Source organism: Mus musculus, chromosome 7 (genome assembly GCF_000001635.26).
Source record: "Mus musculus strain C57BL/6J chromosome 7, GRCm38.p6 C57BL/6J".
Taxonomy (NCBI): domain Eukaryota; kingdom Metazoa; phylum Chordata; class Mammalia; order Rodentia; family Muridae; genus Mus; species Mus musculus.
This window is the reverse complement of record NC_000073.6, coordinates 82,502,567-82,519,295: the sequence shown is the minus strand read 5'-3', so window position 1 is coordinate 82,519,295 and position 16,729 is coordinate 82,502,567. Positions and strand designations below refer to the sequence as shown.

Genomic DNA, 16,729 nt, shown 5'->3' with positions numbered 1-16,729 from the left:
CTTTATAACCAGCAGGCAGATTTCTACAAGACATGGCTTGAAAGTAAACTGAGCTCAGAGGAGCAGAGGATGGACTGGTACATATTACCAAAAGCAAGGTTGAAACTGCAAGATTGCAGATACAGATGGCATCAATAGAATAGTGCTTGGCAGTCAGCATCAGTGAGAAAGGCTACACTATCAAATGGCCACGGCAACCCCAGACAAACTCGAGTGCCCCGTGTACATAATTACAGCTGAAAGCAAGCAGTCCTTCCAGCGCCCTTGGTACCTCTGAGACCCACCAACTAATCTTCTTCATTACCCAAAAATCTCTGGCATGTCATTCATACAATTACATAGGTTTGATTAGTAATATAATTAAAATTTGGCAGTGCGTCCTGTATGGATCTGAGGTGTATAATTTTATTTCCCTTGAATAAGTACAGACTAAGTTTACCTACCCTTCCTCAAGTCCGAGAAAAATCCATGTCCTAAGTGGAAACATTCTTATAAAGGGACTCGATAGGGGACGTACAGGTGTTTATAATTTGAGAGAGAGAGAATTCATTTTCTTGTTTAATTTTATTGCAGTTTAGAGATTACCAAGAGTAAAGAAAGAAGGCAGATTGTCTTTCAGTATTGTGAACAAATGCATTGAAATCCTGCCAGTGTGTGGGAGAGGCTGGGCAGCCCCTGTGGCCTCTCTGTGTTCTTCCACATTGTGTCCTCCCTTCCCTGTGGGATTGGTCTCACTGGGAGGTGCCACTGTGCACACTCATGATTCCGAAGGACACAGTGTCTTTCTGTGCATATCAAAGTGAGGAGAAGAAGAAGGAGGAGGAGGAGGAGGAGGAGAAGGAGGAGAAGAAGGAGAAGAAGGAGAAGAAGGAGAAGAAGGAGAAGAAGGAGAAGAAGATGAAGAGGAAGAGGAAGAAGAAGAAGGAGAAAGAGGAAGAAGAGGAAGAGGAAGAAGAGGAAGAAGAGGAAGAGGAAGAAGAGGAAGAAGGAGAGGAAGAAGAAAAAGAAGAAGAAGAGGGAGGAGGAGGAAGAAGAGGAAGAAGAAGAAGAGGAAGAAGAAAAAGAAGAAGAGGGAGGAGAAGGAGGAGGAGGAAGAGGAGGAGGTGGAGGAGGAGGTGAAGGAGGAGGGGGGATGAGGAGGAGGAGGAGAAGCTCCTCTTTGGCTCCCAAGAACTTAATCAATGGGATTTCACTGAATCCTCTTGTAAAATGCCTTCCCTATACAGAAGAGCTTCTCTTTGGTTGTATGAGTCCAAAGAGGTCTCTCTAAAGAACTATGTGTGAGAGGCCAGAAATGAATAAGAAGAAAGGGAAGTCTGTTTCACTGCAGAGTGAGAAGAAAAAGTCCCCACCATTTCTTTGTAATCCATCATTTTGGGACCTTTGATGTACTGTTGTCTTCCCTGGACCTGTGACTACCTATCTAAGGATGTGGGACTCAGCATGCTACACTGTCCCACTCTCTCCAGAGCTCTCATCAGTGTCCACTAAGCCAAGCCCAGCCCAGCACCAGTGTGCTCAAGACTGCAGGGAAGAGAGGGGCACCCAGGATCATTTTAGCTTTGGACACAGCAGATAAGTTTGAAGTGCTAACTAGGTGCTAGGTGTTACACTACATCCCTCAACATGTACCATTGCATGATGCTACACAGGGTGCCATCAGGAGACAAGCATCCTACCAATAGACGAGAAACTGAGGTTCAAAGAGGTCTAGCTAAGACGAGACAGATGAGTGAGCCCTGATCCTCACATTCCAACATTCTGCCTAGCCCACTAGGCCAGGAGGCCCTTTTTGTGGTGGTTGAGATAGGACTAGAGCCTTTCATACTGGACAAATATTCTACCACTGAGCCACATCACCAGCCCCAACACTGGCCGACCCTTTCCTGTGAACTTGGCATGCAAATGTCAGAGAACAGGAATGGCTCACTGAGGCCCAGGTTTGTCCAGCTCAGAGTTTCCATTCCACATGTGGTTTCTCCCCAGTCAGCTTTTGGGGATCTCAGGTTTCCTTGAAGCCTGGTGCAGAGTCACTAACTGGAGGATCTAATGGAATTTGTGTCACATATAATTGCTTGTCTCAGGGTAGGAGATATTGGTAAGGTGTTTATATAGTATGCACAAGGACCTAGGTTCAATTCCCAGTCCTGCAAAACTTGGTCATTGTAGTACATGCCTATAAACCAGCGCTTGATATGTAATGGTAGAAAGACCTGAAGTTCAAGGTCCCTGGCTACATAGCAAGTTTGAAGTGAGCTTTACCCAGACAAGAGCTGTGTATCATGTTTGACAAAATTCAGAAATTAACAATAAACCCAGAGTAGGTTCTAGCTGGCAGGAAGTTAGTTTTTTGTTTTCTATCACAGTTTTGTTTTTGTTGTGTTTGTCTTTGTGGTTGTGTTCTGTGTGGTTAGGGACAATTATTTCCTACATCAGGTGTTGTGATTAAGTTATTTTCCTAAACATGTTGAAGTTTTTTTTGTTGTTGTTGTTGTTGTTTTTTAGAAAAAATACCCATTTAAAGAAAGCTCCTTGAGTCACTAATAATGTGATGGTAACACAGACAAGGCAAACATGGTGATGTTACCATGGCTCTAATAGTTAGCCAGAGCTGTTGCTTTACAGAGTGATCCTCAAACTACAGAATGTACCATGAGTCCTTGGGATGCCTGTGAAACACAATAGACCCATCCTCAGAGTTCTGAATCAGGGAGTTGGAGGCCATGAATGTGCATGTTAGTATTGCTGATATAGGAGTTTCAGAAGGATGCTTTCCTGGCTAGTTATATGTGAACTTGACACCAGCTGGAGTCATCTGAGAGGAGGGGGCCTTAGTTGAAAAACTGTCTCCATGAGGCTAGGCTGTGGGCAAGCCTGTAGGGTATTTTCTTAAGTAGTGATTGACGAGAGAGCCCAGCCCATTGTCAGTAGGGAGGATACTACTTGGTTAGTGGTCCTGGGTTCTAAAAGAAAGCAGGCTGAACAAGCCATGAGAAGAAAGCCAGTAAGCAACACTGTTCCACGGCCTCTGCATCAGCTCCTGCCTCTGAGTTCCTACCTTGTTTGAGTTCCCACCCAGACTACTTCCATGAGGAACTATGATGTGGAAGAACTAGCAAAATAAACCCTTTAATCTCCAAGTTGCTTTTGGTCATGGTATTTCAGTATAGCAATACTTACCTAACTCTACCTAAGACAGAAGCCTATAGGATTATAATTAACTGCTCCATCACCCTGCATCTAAACAAACTGGCTGGTACTCAGAAAAATTCACCTTTTCCTCATTCTATAGCCTTGACCCATCCTCGAGTTATTACTCTTAGTTTGCTAGGACACAGGTTCCCACCAGGCTCTGGAATACCCTGGGCTTCCTGACAGAAGAGTCAACATCATCTTTCAGAGGAAGCTTAAATCCCAGATCTGACCTGCATGTTTATGAGAACCTGGCACTGCCCAAGGAGTCTTCCTCAATGCCCCTGTAGTTAGGATGATATAGGCCGAACCTCTGCTTTTGTCCTGATGTTCTGAATGGACGTTATTCTGTAATCTTTAAAGGAAGAAATTATTTGGGGCTGAGATGACATAGTCTAACTTTTCAAACAAAACCCTGCCCATGATGCATTCCTCTCGCAGGGACAGAAGACCATTCATGAGGCATAAAAGGACAGTATAATTAGAGCCTGACCTTGTCTTCTGATGCACTGGGACTCTTGCTAAGTTTTTATCTCAGCTTTGCATAAATTAAACACTGCACAAACGTTCTGAGGCCAAGGAGGGTGTGGCAAACAACCCTCAGCACATAGCTGGTCAGGTATCACCGCCTGGTCCTCCTAGGGAAACGCCTCCTAGTGCTCTGGGAACCTTGGAAATTTGAGTGTCTTGGGCTGGCACTAGCTTAGAATCCCTAACTCTCTTACTTAAAAGTTGAGCTCATTACTTTGGCATTGGCTGTGGCTGCCTCCCCATGGACTCCAGGCTATTGTGTCTCCACAGTAAACAGACCAGTGCCTACTGAAGTCCTTTACTTTGCTTATGTGTTGCACTTGGATTATACTTGACCCCAAACCTTTTTCACCTGTCTATTAAGACCTTGAACTCAGCACACACAAGACACTATCTTCTATCCCAGTCTTAAAGTCCATCTCAACCAGGTGTTTGTACACCCTGATGCACAGCTCTGGGTATCCAAGAATGAAGTCTATGCCTCACCTCCTCCACATGTCACGGTGCAGGGAAAGAAGTCAGTCTGTCTCCACTGATGGCTGATGGGCTGGTAAAAGAAGAACTGGACCACGCTGCCTTTGGCCACGGTGTACCTGGTCTGGACAGAGAGAGCAGTGATGGCCTGGCACATTCCACACAGTGAGCCTCAGATCCTGCCTTCTTCACCCACTTAGGCAACACCCACAAGTATGACAATGCCATAAGCTATAGGAGGACTATGAGGGCTTTAGATAGGATAGCCTGTCACTCAGACTTGCCCCAAATGGGGATTCAGGCGATTGTTAACAAGTCTCCCATTTCCATATAACTCTATGCCTGTGAATGGACTCACAGAAGTATGTGAACTTGTTTGCTTACTTATTTGGTGTTTTTCCTTCCTGAAATGCTAGGTCCCATTTCCATGACACCAGAAACAGATTTAATTAGGGTTGGGCTTGCTTATAACATAATATGTAACTGGGACTCTAACTCTAAGGTTACTGATTTTGCTTTGATGCTACACAAATAGTATTTAATTTTCCAGGGCTGAAATCAATCAATTACAAACAAAGAAAATAATACAAAGAATCAACAAAACCAAGAGCTGGTTCTTTGAGAAAAATCAACAAAATAGACAAACTCTCAGCTAAACTAGCAAAAAGGTACAGAGACAGTATCTGAATAAACAAAATCAGAACTGTAAAGGAAGACTTAACCAAAAATGAGAAAATAACTAGGTCTTGTTTCAATAGCCTGTACTCCACAAAACTGGAAAATCTGAATGAAATGGATGAATTTCCAGATAGATACCATATACCAAAGTTACATCAAGATCAGGTAAACTATCGAAACAGTTCTATAACTCCTAAGGAAATTGAAGTAGTCAAAAAAAGTCTCTCAACAACAACAAAAAGAGCCCAGGGCCAGATGGTTTTAGTGCAGAATTCTACCAGACATTTAAAGAGAGTTATATCAATACTTGGCAAACTATTTCACATACCTGAAAGAGAAGGAAATAATTCATTCTATGAGGTCACAGTTACTCTGACACCTAAACCACACAAAGACTCAACAAAGGAAGAGAACTTCAATTTCACTCATGAACATCAATGAAAAAATAAATAAAATCCTTACAAACAGAATCCAAGAACACATAAAAAAAAATGTCATTCGACATGATCAGGTAGTCTTCATCCAAGGGATGTAGGTATGGTTCAGTGTACAAAAATTCATCAATGTAATCTACATATAAACAAACTGAAAGACAAAAATCACACGATCATCTCATTAGATGTTGAAAAAGCCTTTGACAAAATCCAACACCCCTTCATGTTAAAAGTCTTGGAGAGAGAGCAGTGATTCAAGGCACATAGCTAAACATAATAAAAACAATATATACAAAGCCAATGTTCAACATCAAATTAAATGGAGAGAAATTTAAGCAATTCCACTAAAATCAGGGCAAGACAAGGCTGCCAACTCTTCTGTATCTATTCAATATAGTACTGGAAGATCTAGCTGGAGCAATAAGACAACAAAAGTAGAGAAAGGGGATATAAATTGGAAAGGAAGAAGTCAAGATTTCACTACTTGTGGAAGATATGGAAGTATATATTATCAACCCCAAAAGTCTACCAGAAAAACTCCTACAGCTGATAAATAATTTAGTGAAGTGGTTGGATATCAAATTAACTCAGTCAGTAGCTCTACTTTATAAAAACTATAAGCAAGCACAGAAAGAAATTAGGGAAATGGCACCTTTCACAATAATCATAAATAATATAAAATATCTTGGTGTAACTCTAACCTAACAAGTAAAAGATCTGTATGACAAGAACTTCAAGTCCCCCAAGAAAGGAATTGAAGAGGGTATCTGAAGATGGAAAAATCTCCCATGCTCATGAATTGGTAGAATTTAACATGTGAAAATGACTATCTTATCAAAAGTAATCTACAGGTTTAATGCAATCTCCCTCAAAATCCCAACACAACTTTTTACAGATCTTGAAAGAGCAATTCTTGATTTCATATGGAAAAAACAAAACCTAAGAGAGCCAATAAAAGGACTTTTGGAGAAATCACCATTCCTGACCTCAAGCTATACTATAAAGCAATAGTGATAAAACTGCATGGTATTGGTGCAGAAAGAGACATGTTGATTAATGGAATATAATCAAAGACCCAGAAATAAATCCACATACCTATGGATACTTGATTTTTGACAAAGAAGCCAAAACCATATGCTGTGATTTTGTCTGATGCTTGTATTATGTTTATTGTGTCCCCCAAATTGCACAAGAATCCACATGTAAAACACTGAGGTTCCCTGGCCTGAGGTGGTTTTGATTGGTAAATAAAGTTGCCAGCGGCTAAAGGCTGGGCAAGGAGACAGAGTTGGAACTTTTAGGGTTCCCAGGCAAGGGACCCAGGGAGGAGGAAGGAGAGAGCTGCCATGCCTGGAAAGGAATAAAGACAAAGCCTGAGAGCTGCAGAAGAGAGCGCATGGCCATCATGTAAGAGTTGGGGATTGTGGACCAGGAAGGCTGAAGGTCTGGGTCCAAGGCAGCAAAGATGGAATATTTATTTTAGAAAGTGATCAGTTGGGATTATCTGAAAATACATCAGCCATGTGGAGGTTTGGAAGTGGCCCAGCCATTGAGCTGTTTAAGGCATATTAAAATATAAGGCTGCACGTGTGTGTCTCATTCAGGAGCCCAGAACATTGGGGCAGAGCAAGGAATGTGCTACTGCCACCAGGTTGATTTGAATAGTGTTAATTGGCTATTACTACAACCATTCAATGGAAAAAGAAAGCACCTTCCAAAAATAGTGCTGGTGTAACTGGATGTCTGCATGTAGAAGAATGCCACTAGATCCATATTCATTACCCTGCACCAAACTCAAGTCCAAGTGGATCAAGGACTTCAACATAAAATCCAGTATATTAAATATAATATAAGAGAAAGTAGAAAACAGCCTTGAATGTATTAGTACAGGAGACAATTCCCTGGACACAACACCTTTGGCTCAGGCTCTAAGATCAACAATAGATAAATAGGACCTCATAAAACTGAAAAGCTTCTGTAAAGCAAAGGATCCTTTCAACAGGGCAAAATGGCAAAGACTGGGAAAAGATCTTTATTAACCCTACATCTGACAGAGGACTAATTTCCCAAATATATAAAGAACTCAATAAGTTAAACTCAAAAAACCAAATAACACAATTTAAAAATGGGGTACAGAACTGAACAGGATTTTCAACAGAGGAATCTTGAATGGCTGAGAAGCACTATAGAAATGTTCAAAGTCCTTCCTTAGTCATCAGGGAAATGCAAATCAAAATGACCCTGAGATTCCATCTTACACCAATCAGCATGGTTAAGAGAAAAAACTCAAGGGACAGCAAATGCTGGAGAGGATGAGGAGAAGGGAGGATACTCCTCTATTACTAGTGGGATTTCAAATTTGTACAATGACTCTGGAAGTTTCTGGTAGTTTCTCAGAAAACTGGAAATAGGTCTACCTGAAGACCCATCTATAACCACTCCTGGGCATAAACCTGAAAGACATCCCATCATACCACAAGGGCATGTGCTCCACCATGCTCATAGCAGCTTTTTTTGTAATAGTCAAAAACTAGAAACAACCCAGATTTTCCTCAACCAAAGAATGGATACAGAAAATGTGGCTCCTTTACACAATGGAATACTACTCAGCTATTAAAAACAAGGATATCATTATTTTTCAGGCAAATGGGTAAAACTAGAAAATATCATCCTGAATGTGGTAACCCAAACCCAAAAGGATATGCATGCTATGCACTCACTGATAAGTGGATATTAGCCATAAAGTACAGAATATTCATGATATACCCCACAGACCCAATGAAGTTAAACCAGAAGGAAGGCCTAAGGGAGAATGTTTGAATCACACTTAGAAGGGGAAAAATAGTCATAGGAGGCAGAGGGAGGGAACTGGGTGGGAAATGGGAGTGGGAAGGAAATTGGGAAGCAGGATCAGGTGTTGGGAGAGACAGGAGAGAGGCCCAGAGGGCCTGGAGAAGGAAAGGAAATCTGTAGTTGCCTGGGTGGGGAGTAGATGGTGGAAAGGTGGGAGGGGAGAATCTCCATGACACCTAGAGACCTGGGGTAGGGGAGGCTCCCAGGAGTTAATATGCCTAACAGTGGGGGTGTGAAACCTGAAGAGGACACCTCCTGTAGCCAGGCAGAACTCCCAGTGGAAGGATAGGGACACAAACCCATCCACAAAGTTTTCAAACCAAAACAGTATCCTGGCTAAAAGAAATACAGAGGTGGAGCAGAGACAGAAGGAAAGGCCAAACAATAACCATCCCATCCCATGGGCAAGCACCAGTCCCTGACTGATACTCTGTTAGGCTTGCACATAGGAGCCTAGCATAACTGTCCTCTGAGAGGAGTCGAGACAGCCACAGACCGAAATAGATGCAGATACCCACAGCCAAACATTAGACTTATGGAAGTGATGAGGGGAAGGACTGAAGGCCCTGAAGGAAATGAGGGAACGTTGACCAACAGAGTCAACAATCCTCAATCCCTAGGAGAGCTCAGGGTCTGGCCACCAACCACGGGACATGCACGGGCAGGAACACCGGAAGGAGCAGCTCTGACTTCCCGCCCGCCTTGTCTGGCCTCAGTGGAAGAGGATGCCCAATCTGGCAAAGGCTTGATGTGCAAGAGGCGGGGTAGCCAGGGGCCCCCACCCTCTCAGAGGAGAAGGGGGTCTGGGGGAGGGGGTCTGGGGGAGGGACTCTGTGAGGGAGGGTCCAGGAGGGGCAGCAGCATTCGGGATGTTAAATTAATTCATTAGTTAATTTAATTCAAAAAAAACTGACCTGGAAATAAAAACAAAATCTAAAGTAATACACAGTTCTATCCAAGTGAGATATAAGATGATATGTAGTTTTATGGATAATAAAATAATAAATTATAAAATAATAGCACCGATGCCAAAATGGGGCTTCTAAGAGAAAGCATGAATGGTTTAACATTTGAACCAGATGAAGAGGAGACACAGCAAGCTTTGCTACACTCTACACCTTGATAAACTCAAATCATGAAATGATTATCTTCCATCAGGTAAGAGAACTTCAGAAGATTCTACAACAAACTTCACATAAAGGTTGCATATGAGAGAGCTTTGCCCCAAAATGACAGGCATTAGAAAGGGGGGCTGCTGTCTTCATTTCTGCTCAACGTTGTAACACAGGTCCCCATATAGTGCAAGATAAGAAGAAAACACAAAGTGACAGGAAAGAAAACTACAACAGCCATTATACAGATACCCCAACTATGTGTGGACACTTCAAAATGTAGACACAAATGGCTAGCAGGGCAGTGTAACTCTAGGGGGAGCATAATCAGGTATGAAAGCCTATTTGATTTTCACTCAATAGATATGAGTATACAGAAAATGGGGAAAGAGATATTATAAAAACATTCAAAAACAAACACTGGAGGTGAGTCTAATACATGACATGTAAGACACACATGTGGGAATTACAAACACTGAGAGTAATTTTAATTATCCAAACAAATGTGTGGAAACTTATAGATTAGCAGGGATGGTACTGGGAAACTTCTGATTTCCCTGATTAACAGATTCAAAGAGTTCTGTCTGTTTGTTTGGAAAAATATCACCTGAGTTTATTTACTTATATTCAATCTTAAAATTTATTCTAGAGACTTTCATACATGAATACCATGCATTTTAGGCCATGTCCACCTTACTCCCTACCTCCAACTCCTCTGAGAAGTTTTATTAAAACTGACAAGCTGACTTTAAGATTGACAGAGAAGTGCAGAATCCAGGAGAGTGAGGATCCTCTTTAAGAACACAGCTAAAAGCCCTCGGCAAGGTGAAGACGTTACTTTAACACAGCAGTAGATAAACCACAAGGGTACTTGATTAGGCGGGCTCCTGCCAATGGGGTGGCCATGTGGAAAGCAATACTAACTGAACTTCACAACATATACACAACTAAGGGCAGGTGAAAGATGAAACAAGCACAGAAGTGTGCCCACAACTTGGATGAGGCAAACATTTCTTGTCCAGGACACTGACAGAACCACGGGCATTCCATACCACAGGCAATAAAGATGGACATGCCACATTTCAAATGGGCAATAGAGATGGCATGCCGCACTGCAAACAGTTGGTAAGTATGGATCTCCCACATTGCAAGCAGACAGTAAAAAAGGCTAAGCCACACTGCAAACAGATGAGAAACTTTCTATATGAAAACTGACAGTGGAGAAAACTTGAAGTGAATCTAGAAACTCAAGATGCAACATCAAAGTAAACCCAGAGAAGAAAAGGAAACAAAGGTAAAAACATATATGAACAGAAAGAAAAGTGAAACTAAGAAAAAAATAATCCACACAACTAAAATTTAGTATTTAGACATGTCAGAGACATTTTTAGGGTGATTAGAAACAAAACCCCCAAAACAAGACAATAAACCAATAAATAACCCTCTCCTCTCCTCCCCTCCCCTCCCCTCCCCCTCCCCTCCCCTCCCCTCCCCTCCCCTCCCCTCCTCTATCCTGTTTTTGAGAGGTCTTATTCTATCTATAGCCCAGACTCCCCTGGAACTTACGCTATGGTCCAAGTCAGTCTCGAATTAACAATCCTCCTACCTCCTCCTTTTAAGTAGTAGGATTGCAGTAGGCTCATGCACACTTAAAAAATCCAGTTCTAGTAGCCTCCAAGAGATGCCAAGGGCTGCCAGGAACCGCACTATTTTTTTCCATAGCCTGTTACTCTTCAACTCTCCAAGAAAACAGTTTGTGCTTCTTCCTCAGTCTACCGACTTACGACTCTTTTGGCAAGGTCATTCACTCATATCTGATACCCTGCATCCCGTTTCAGGAGAAGATGAATATAGGACAGAAGGACACCTCTCCATCTGCCTCCCTTTAATCTGCTCCTCATAAACTGCTTTTCTCCTTAATCCAGAAACTCTTCCCATCCATAGGGGTGAGAAGATCGCCCCAAGAAATATACCAGGTATCACTTACTGCCAACTGGGCCCAAGGACAAAACTAACAAGCACTGTATATGCAAATGCACTTGATGCTGCCACCTTCCTTGTTCACAGTCATATGCCCGCTTCCATTCTAAGTAGCTAGATCTGCCTAACCCGTGGCACTGAAGGAGAAGCAGATTAACATGCCTAAGATGAACTTTGTGCAACACTGTTAGTTTCTTGATTTTGTTTTGGCTATTGTTGTAACTAGCAGAGAAGGTTAGTCTTGTATCTTGAGAAGCATTGTAATAATAATAATAAAAGAATGCTCTTGGGGATACGGTTCCCTGGGGTTTCCATTCCAATCCTCTGCCTCACTGCACTTCAAACTGAAAGCGTGAACCTACCGGGGAGAAAATATTAGCCAGTCTCTTAGGTGTCTGTGGAACTCAGGAGCTCTTGGGGCTGAGACTCAAAAGGCTATGGTGGCAGCTGAAAGGTAGACACAGAAGGGTGAGGAGGTCGAGGTTATTCATAGCTACATAGCAAACCTGAGAACACCCCCAGGTACAAAAAGCAAAAGAAACAAGCAAAGAGTGGACAAAAAGCATGCCCCTTCACTTAAGAAGTTCAAATGGGGGTAAAGCGATGGATCAGCAGGCAAGTGGCAAGTGGCAAGCCTGGAGGCCTGAGTTCTCTCCCTGGGACTCACAGGTAGAAGGAAAGAAATAACCCCTGCACATTGTCCTTGGGCCTCCCCTTGCCCTATGGCACACACATGTAACCACCATGCCCTCTCTTCACAGACAATAAATACATTAAAGTGTAATAAAGATAAAAAAGAAACTCAAGTGACCCCATGAATTTATCACTAAGTCAAAAAATACCAACTTGATAAACTGTGATTATTAAAACCTACTTCATATGTCAAAGAGAAACAATAAAAATGAACAATGTTTCATTGTAGACATACACTTCATTTAAAAAAATTGTTTTAGTAATAAGCTTTGACAAAACTCTATTAAGTAAACTAGATCCTATAAATTACCCAGTCCATCTGTTTTCCAACAACAAGTGTGAGGTTTGGGTACATGCTGCAGATATAGGTTAAGGTGCCTGGGAAGGGATATACATGCTGCAGATATAGGTTAAGGTGCCTGGGAAGGGATATACATGCTGCAGATATAGGTTAAGGTGCCTGGGAAGGGCTATACATGCTGCAGATATAGGTTAAGGTGCCTGGGAAGGGATATACATGCTGCAGATATAAGTTAAGGTACCTGGGAAGGGCTATACATGCTGCAGATATAGGTTAAGGTGCCTGGGAAGGGATATACATGCTGCAGATATAGGTTAAGGTGCCTGGGAAGGGATATACATGCTGCAGATATAGGTTAAGGTGCCTGGGAAGGGATATACATGCTGCAGATATAGGTTAAGGTACCTGGGAAGGGCTATACATGCTGCAGATATAGGTTAAGGTGCCTGGGAAGGTATATACATGCTGCAGATATAGGTTAAGGTGCCTGGGAGGGGATATACATGCTTCAGATATAGGTTAAGGTACCTGGGAGGGGATATACATGCTGCAGATATAGGTTAAGGTACCTGGGAAGTGATATACATGCTGCAGATATAGGTTAAGGTACCTGGGAAGGGATGCAGAAGAAATCTGCAAATGCCACAGAAAAGACTTGGACATTAGTGGAGCTGAGTGCCTTTATGATCAGCAGCAAACACTCAAGAGGGGATGGTGGGGTAGACGTTTTCTAGACATTGTCCAAAGCACCGTGAACTGAGACTCAGGGCTCTACCTGGGCTCTGTCTGAGACTGAACACTTCATGAGCTGATGTCTTGTTCTGATGTGGCAGTCCCAGGTTGGTGCTGATGGAGGCAGCCACCCAAATGAACATTTTCATTTTGAGGTTCTACATGGGAAATATAGTAAAAGTCCTTTTCCCACCATTGGTTCTCCTTGTCATCTGCTTGTTATCACAATCTCCCTGTCCACCCCTCCCATCTGACCCTCTGTAAAACTCCTTCCTACACCCATAGAGGCATAGGGAACAGGCTCTGCACAGCTCACATCTAAGCCTAACCTGCAGAAGATGTGTTCTCATCATTCCACAGAGGAAGAGCTATGGTCTTTGGCTCTGATGCTGAAATGCTCTGAGAATTAAATCCATTTAGAACCATCTCTCTCCATCAATCCTAACTATAAAGACAAAAGCTCAAAGTAAACTAACAAAAATTAATAACAATAACCTTTAGCAGTCATGGTTCTAATGTTAATGCGTTCTCTCTGTACTTCTGTCGACAATAGCCTGGCCACTCGCTCACCTGAACAAGTCCCCAGGGGCAGACATGACCTCTGACAACTTCAACAATCAAGTACATAGAGAATGACAAGGGAGCAAGGTTCAGGATCACTTACAGCAGTGTGTCCCATGCTTTTTAGGGAAATAAACTCAAGTTCAGCTACTGACTTGGCCACTTTGAAATAATTTCTAAAATTATTAATATAAAACATTCATAGTTGTGTATATTTACATATATTACTTAGCTATGAGTTTTGATATCAATGAGAAGATTTTCAAGCAGATTTATTTGACACTTGTCTATTTACTCCTCTGTGTGTGTGCGTGTGTGTGTGTGTGTGTGTGTGTGTGTGTGTGTGTGTGCACTCGTTCCACAGCACTTGTGTGAAGATCAAAGGAGATGGCAGGTTCCAAAGATTGGATTCAGGTTGTCAGGCTTGGTAGCAAGCAAGCACCTGCCCAGCCATCTTACTAGCCCCAGATTTACTAATTTGGGGGAAAAAAATCTCACTGTATAGCCAAGGCTTGCCTCAAATTTGCTATCTTCCTGCCTCAGTTGCCTGATTACAGAAATGAATTAGCACTCTCTGCTTGAAATGCATGAAGAAATGGCCCTCAGGGGCCACATTACAGGAGCATGTCAGATTCTCACAAAGCTCTACCTTTATGATCAGCAGAAAACACTCAAGAGGGGACGGGATTTGGATGGAGGGCAGTGAAGAAAAACTGAAATTCCTTTCCTGTCACCACTATTTCGGATTGACTTGTGTCCCATAAGAAACAACACTGGGGCCTTGCAGTGCTGACATATGCCTTTAACTCCAGCACTCAGGAGACAGGGGCAGGGGCAGGGGCAGGGGCAGGGGTAGAGGCAGAGACACAAGGCACAGGCACAGGCAGAGGCACAGGCAGGTTGATCTCTGTGAGTTTGAGGCCAGTCTCATCTACAGAGCAAGTTCTAGGACAGCCAGAGCTACAACAGAGAAACCCTGTCTTGAAAAACAACAACAAATAAATAAAATAGAAACAAACAAAGAAAAAGAAACTACACTAAAGCCCTAGCCTGCAGAACATCAGAATATGGTCTGACTTGGACACAGGGTCTGTGCAAATGTCATGTTGCTGAGATGAAAGTAATTGGCTGGGCCCTGGCCCAATATGCTTGTGTTCTTATGGAAATAGGGTTGGCTACAGAGGCAGACATGAACGAAGGGAAGATAATAGGAATTCTTTAGCTATGATAAAGGAGGAGAGAGGGACGCAAAGCAGGTCCTCCCTCACAGCCCTCAGACAGAGCCAATCCCGCTAACACCTTAGTTTTGCATATTAAGCCTCCAGAATGATAAGAGAGTCCCTCTCTTTCCCGCACATTCTATCTCTGCGTACTCTGTTAATACAACCTCTGGAACCCTAGGCAGGTCCTGACTCTAAGCCACTCCCCAACTCTCATCCCTCATCCCTGCCTCCTGCCTGTGTTCCTAAAGCACTTGGGAATTTGTGGCTTTCACTTCTGCTGCCCCCGTGTGGTGAGACCATGGTATGTTCTCTAGCAGAAAGGAATCCAGGCAGTCAGAGGAGCTAGCATAATTCTCTAGCAAGACTCTGGGAAGAGGGCATACAAACTATCAGAGCTGGGTCAGGGAAACCTGAAGACAGGTTGCATGCTTGAAAGCTAGGGGAAAGCAACCAGAAAACATACGCCCACGGGAGCATAAAGTATCTAAACTGAATGAAAGTGACTGCCTCAACAACCGGTTGTAGAGGGAAAACATCAGGCCACAAAGAAGACAAATGTGCCTTTCTCTCCGTATGTCTCCCAGAGAGGTTTCTACCACAGAAACACGTATCTTCATTAAAGTAGTTAAATTTTATTTCATAAGGTAATCTCAGTGAAATATACTCCGACTCGATAGTCCTAAACATTTATGCACAGAGGTCAAGATGCCAAGGGTAGGTAAATTCCCTCTGAGTGAGCTCAGCTTATAGCTCAGCAGTTCTCAACCTGTGTGTTGTGACCCCTTTCACAGGGTTGCCTGAGACCATCAGAAAACACAGACATTTACATTACAATTCATAACAGTGTAAAAGTATAATTACAAAGTAGGAATGAGAAAACTTTTATGGTGGGGCGTCGCCATGTATTAAGGGGTCACAGCATTAGGAAGGTTGAGAGCGATTGCCCTGGCTCACCAGTCAGCAATTGCCTGAAACAGCAGTGATTTGGTCAAGAGTCTCTACTGTGCCTGGTGGCCAGGTACACATATTGCAGGAGCAAAATCCTCATACTCCAGGGTAAACCACCCTATTGCAACAGAGATGGGGCAGGAGCCACCATGAGAAACTATTATTCAGGAGAACAAGATTATAGAGTGAGAAGAAGCCCACGGAAAGAAAAAAGGCAAGGCTTCCTGGACCAACCTAGCTATGAAGAAAAAGTTTCTTAAAGAGTAGAAAACAGATTTTTTTCTGTAAGAATGTAAGAATACAGTAGTTTCCAACATTTCCCTTACCAAAAGCCCTGCTCTTTATAAAAGCTATGACATAAATGATGAAGACAAGCACAGCCCAGTATCCCCATAACTGTGCTGGCAGTAGCATAGAGTAGGTGGCCCCTGGGCCCTGCTGCCACAGAGCTCAGTCTTAGGTGGAAGCCATCTTTATTCCAGATGTCCTCTGTGGAGAGCGACTAGAGGGGTGTAGGGACATGGGGGAGGGGTAGTCATCAGTCACCCCACATAGCATTACCCCTCCCTCTAAGCAAAGGAGTGTTGCTTGATTGTGTAGTGATCCCAGAAAAGACGGTTGTAAGCAGAATCCTTCACCTCAAGCCACAGCACAGCTGGGCAACACTACAATGTTCTGAACCAGAATTGGAAGAAAAAAAGAAATAACCGATGGAAAAGAATATTTCCTAGAAACACACATAATCTGGACAAGCTCCTGAGTCAGAGAGAAACAACCCCAGAGTCACTCTTGCTTCATTTCAAGTGTCTCCAACTTTGCCAGATTCTCTTCTACCGAGCACACCGCAGCCACAGAGGAACACGGCTGTAGGCATGGAAATGACACTCTGTTTATACACAGTTAGTTGTGTGTAACGCCCTCTTTGATAAATATGTTTTTAAACAACCCCTTCAGTCTCCAGAGCCTGAAAGCTTTCCAGACACTGAAGCTGAAGTCCAGAGCTGTTTATTTATTCAG

The 16,729-nt window shown here is 42.9% G+C and overlaps 1 protein-coding gene across 4 annotated transcripts in view; it reads right to left on the bottom strand.

The window, feature by feature from the left end:
• The window catches only part of Adamtsl3 (ADAMTS-like 3), a 279,052-nt gene that overhangs the window by 95,155 nt on the left and 167,168 nt on the right, over positions 1-16,729 (bottom strand). For all 4 annotated transcript variants that reach the window (XR_378247.3, XM_006507893.3, XM_006507894.3 and 1 more), the window contains exon 10: positions 4,210-4,321. Coding sequence is in view for 3 of the 4 variants with exons in the window: in XM_006507893.3 (XP_006507956.1) it covers positions 4,210-4,321 (112 nt within the window). In the remaining variant the exon portion in view is untranslated. The remainder of the gene's footprint in view (positions 1-4,209; positions 4,322-16,729) is intronic.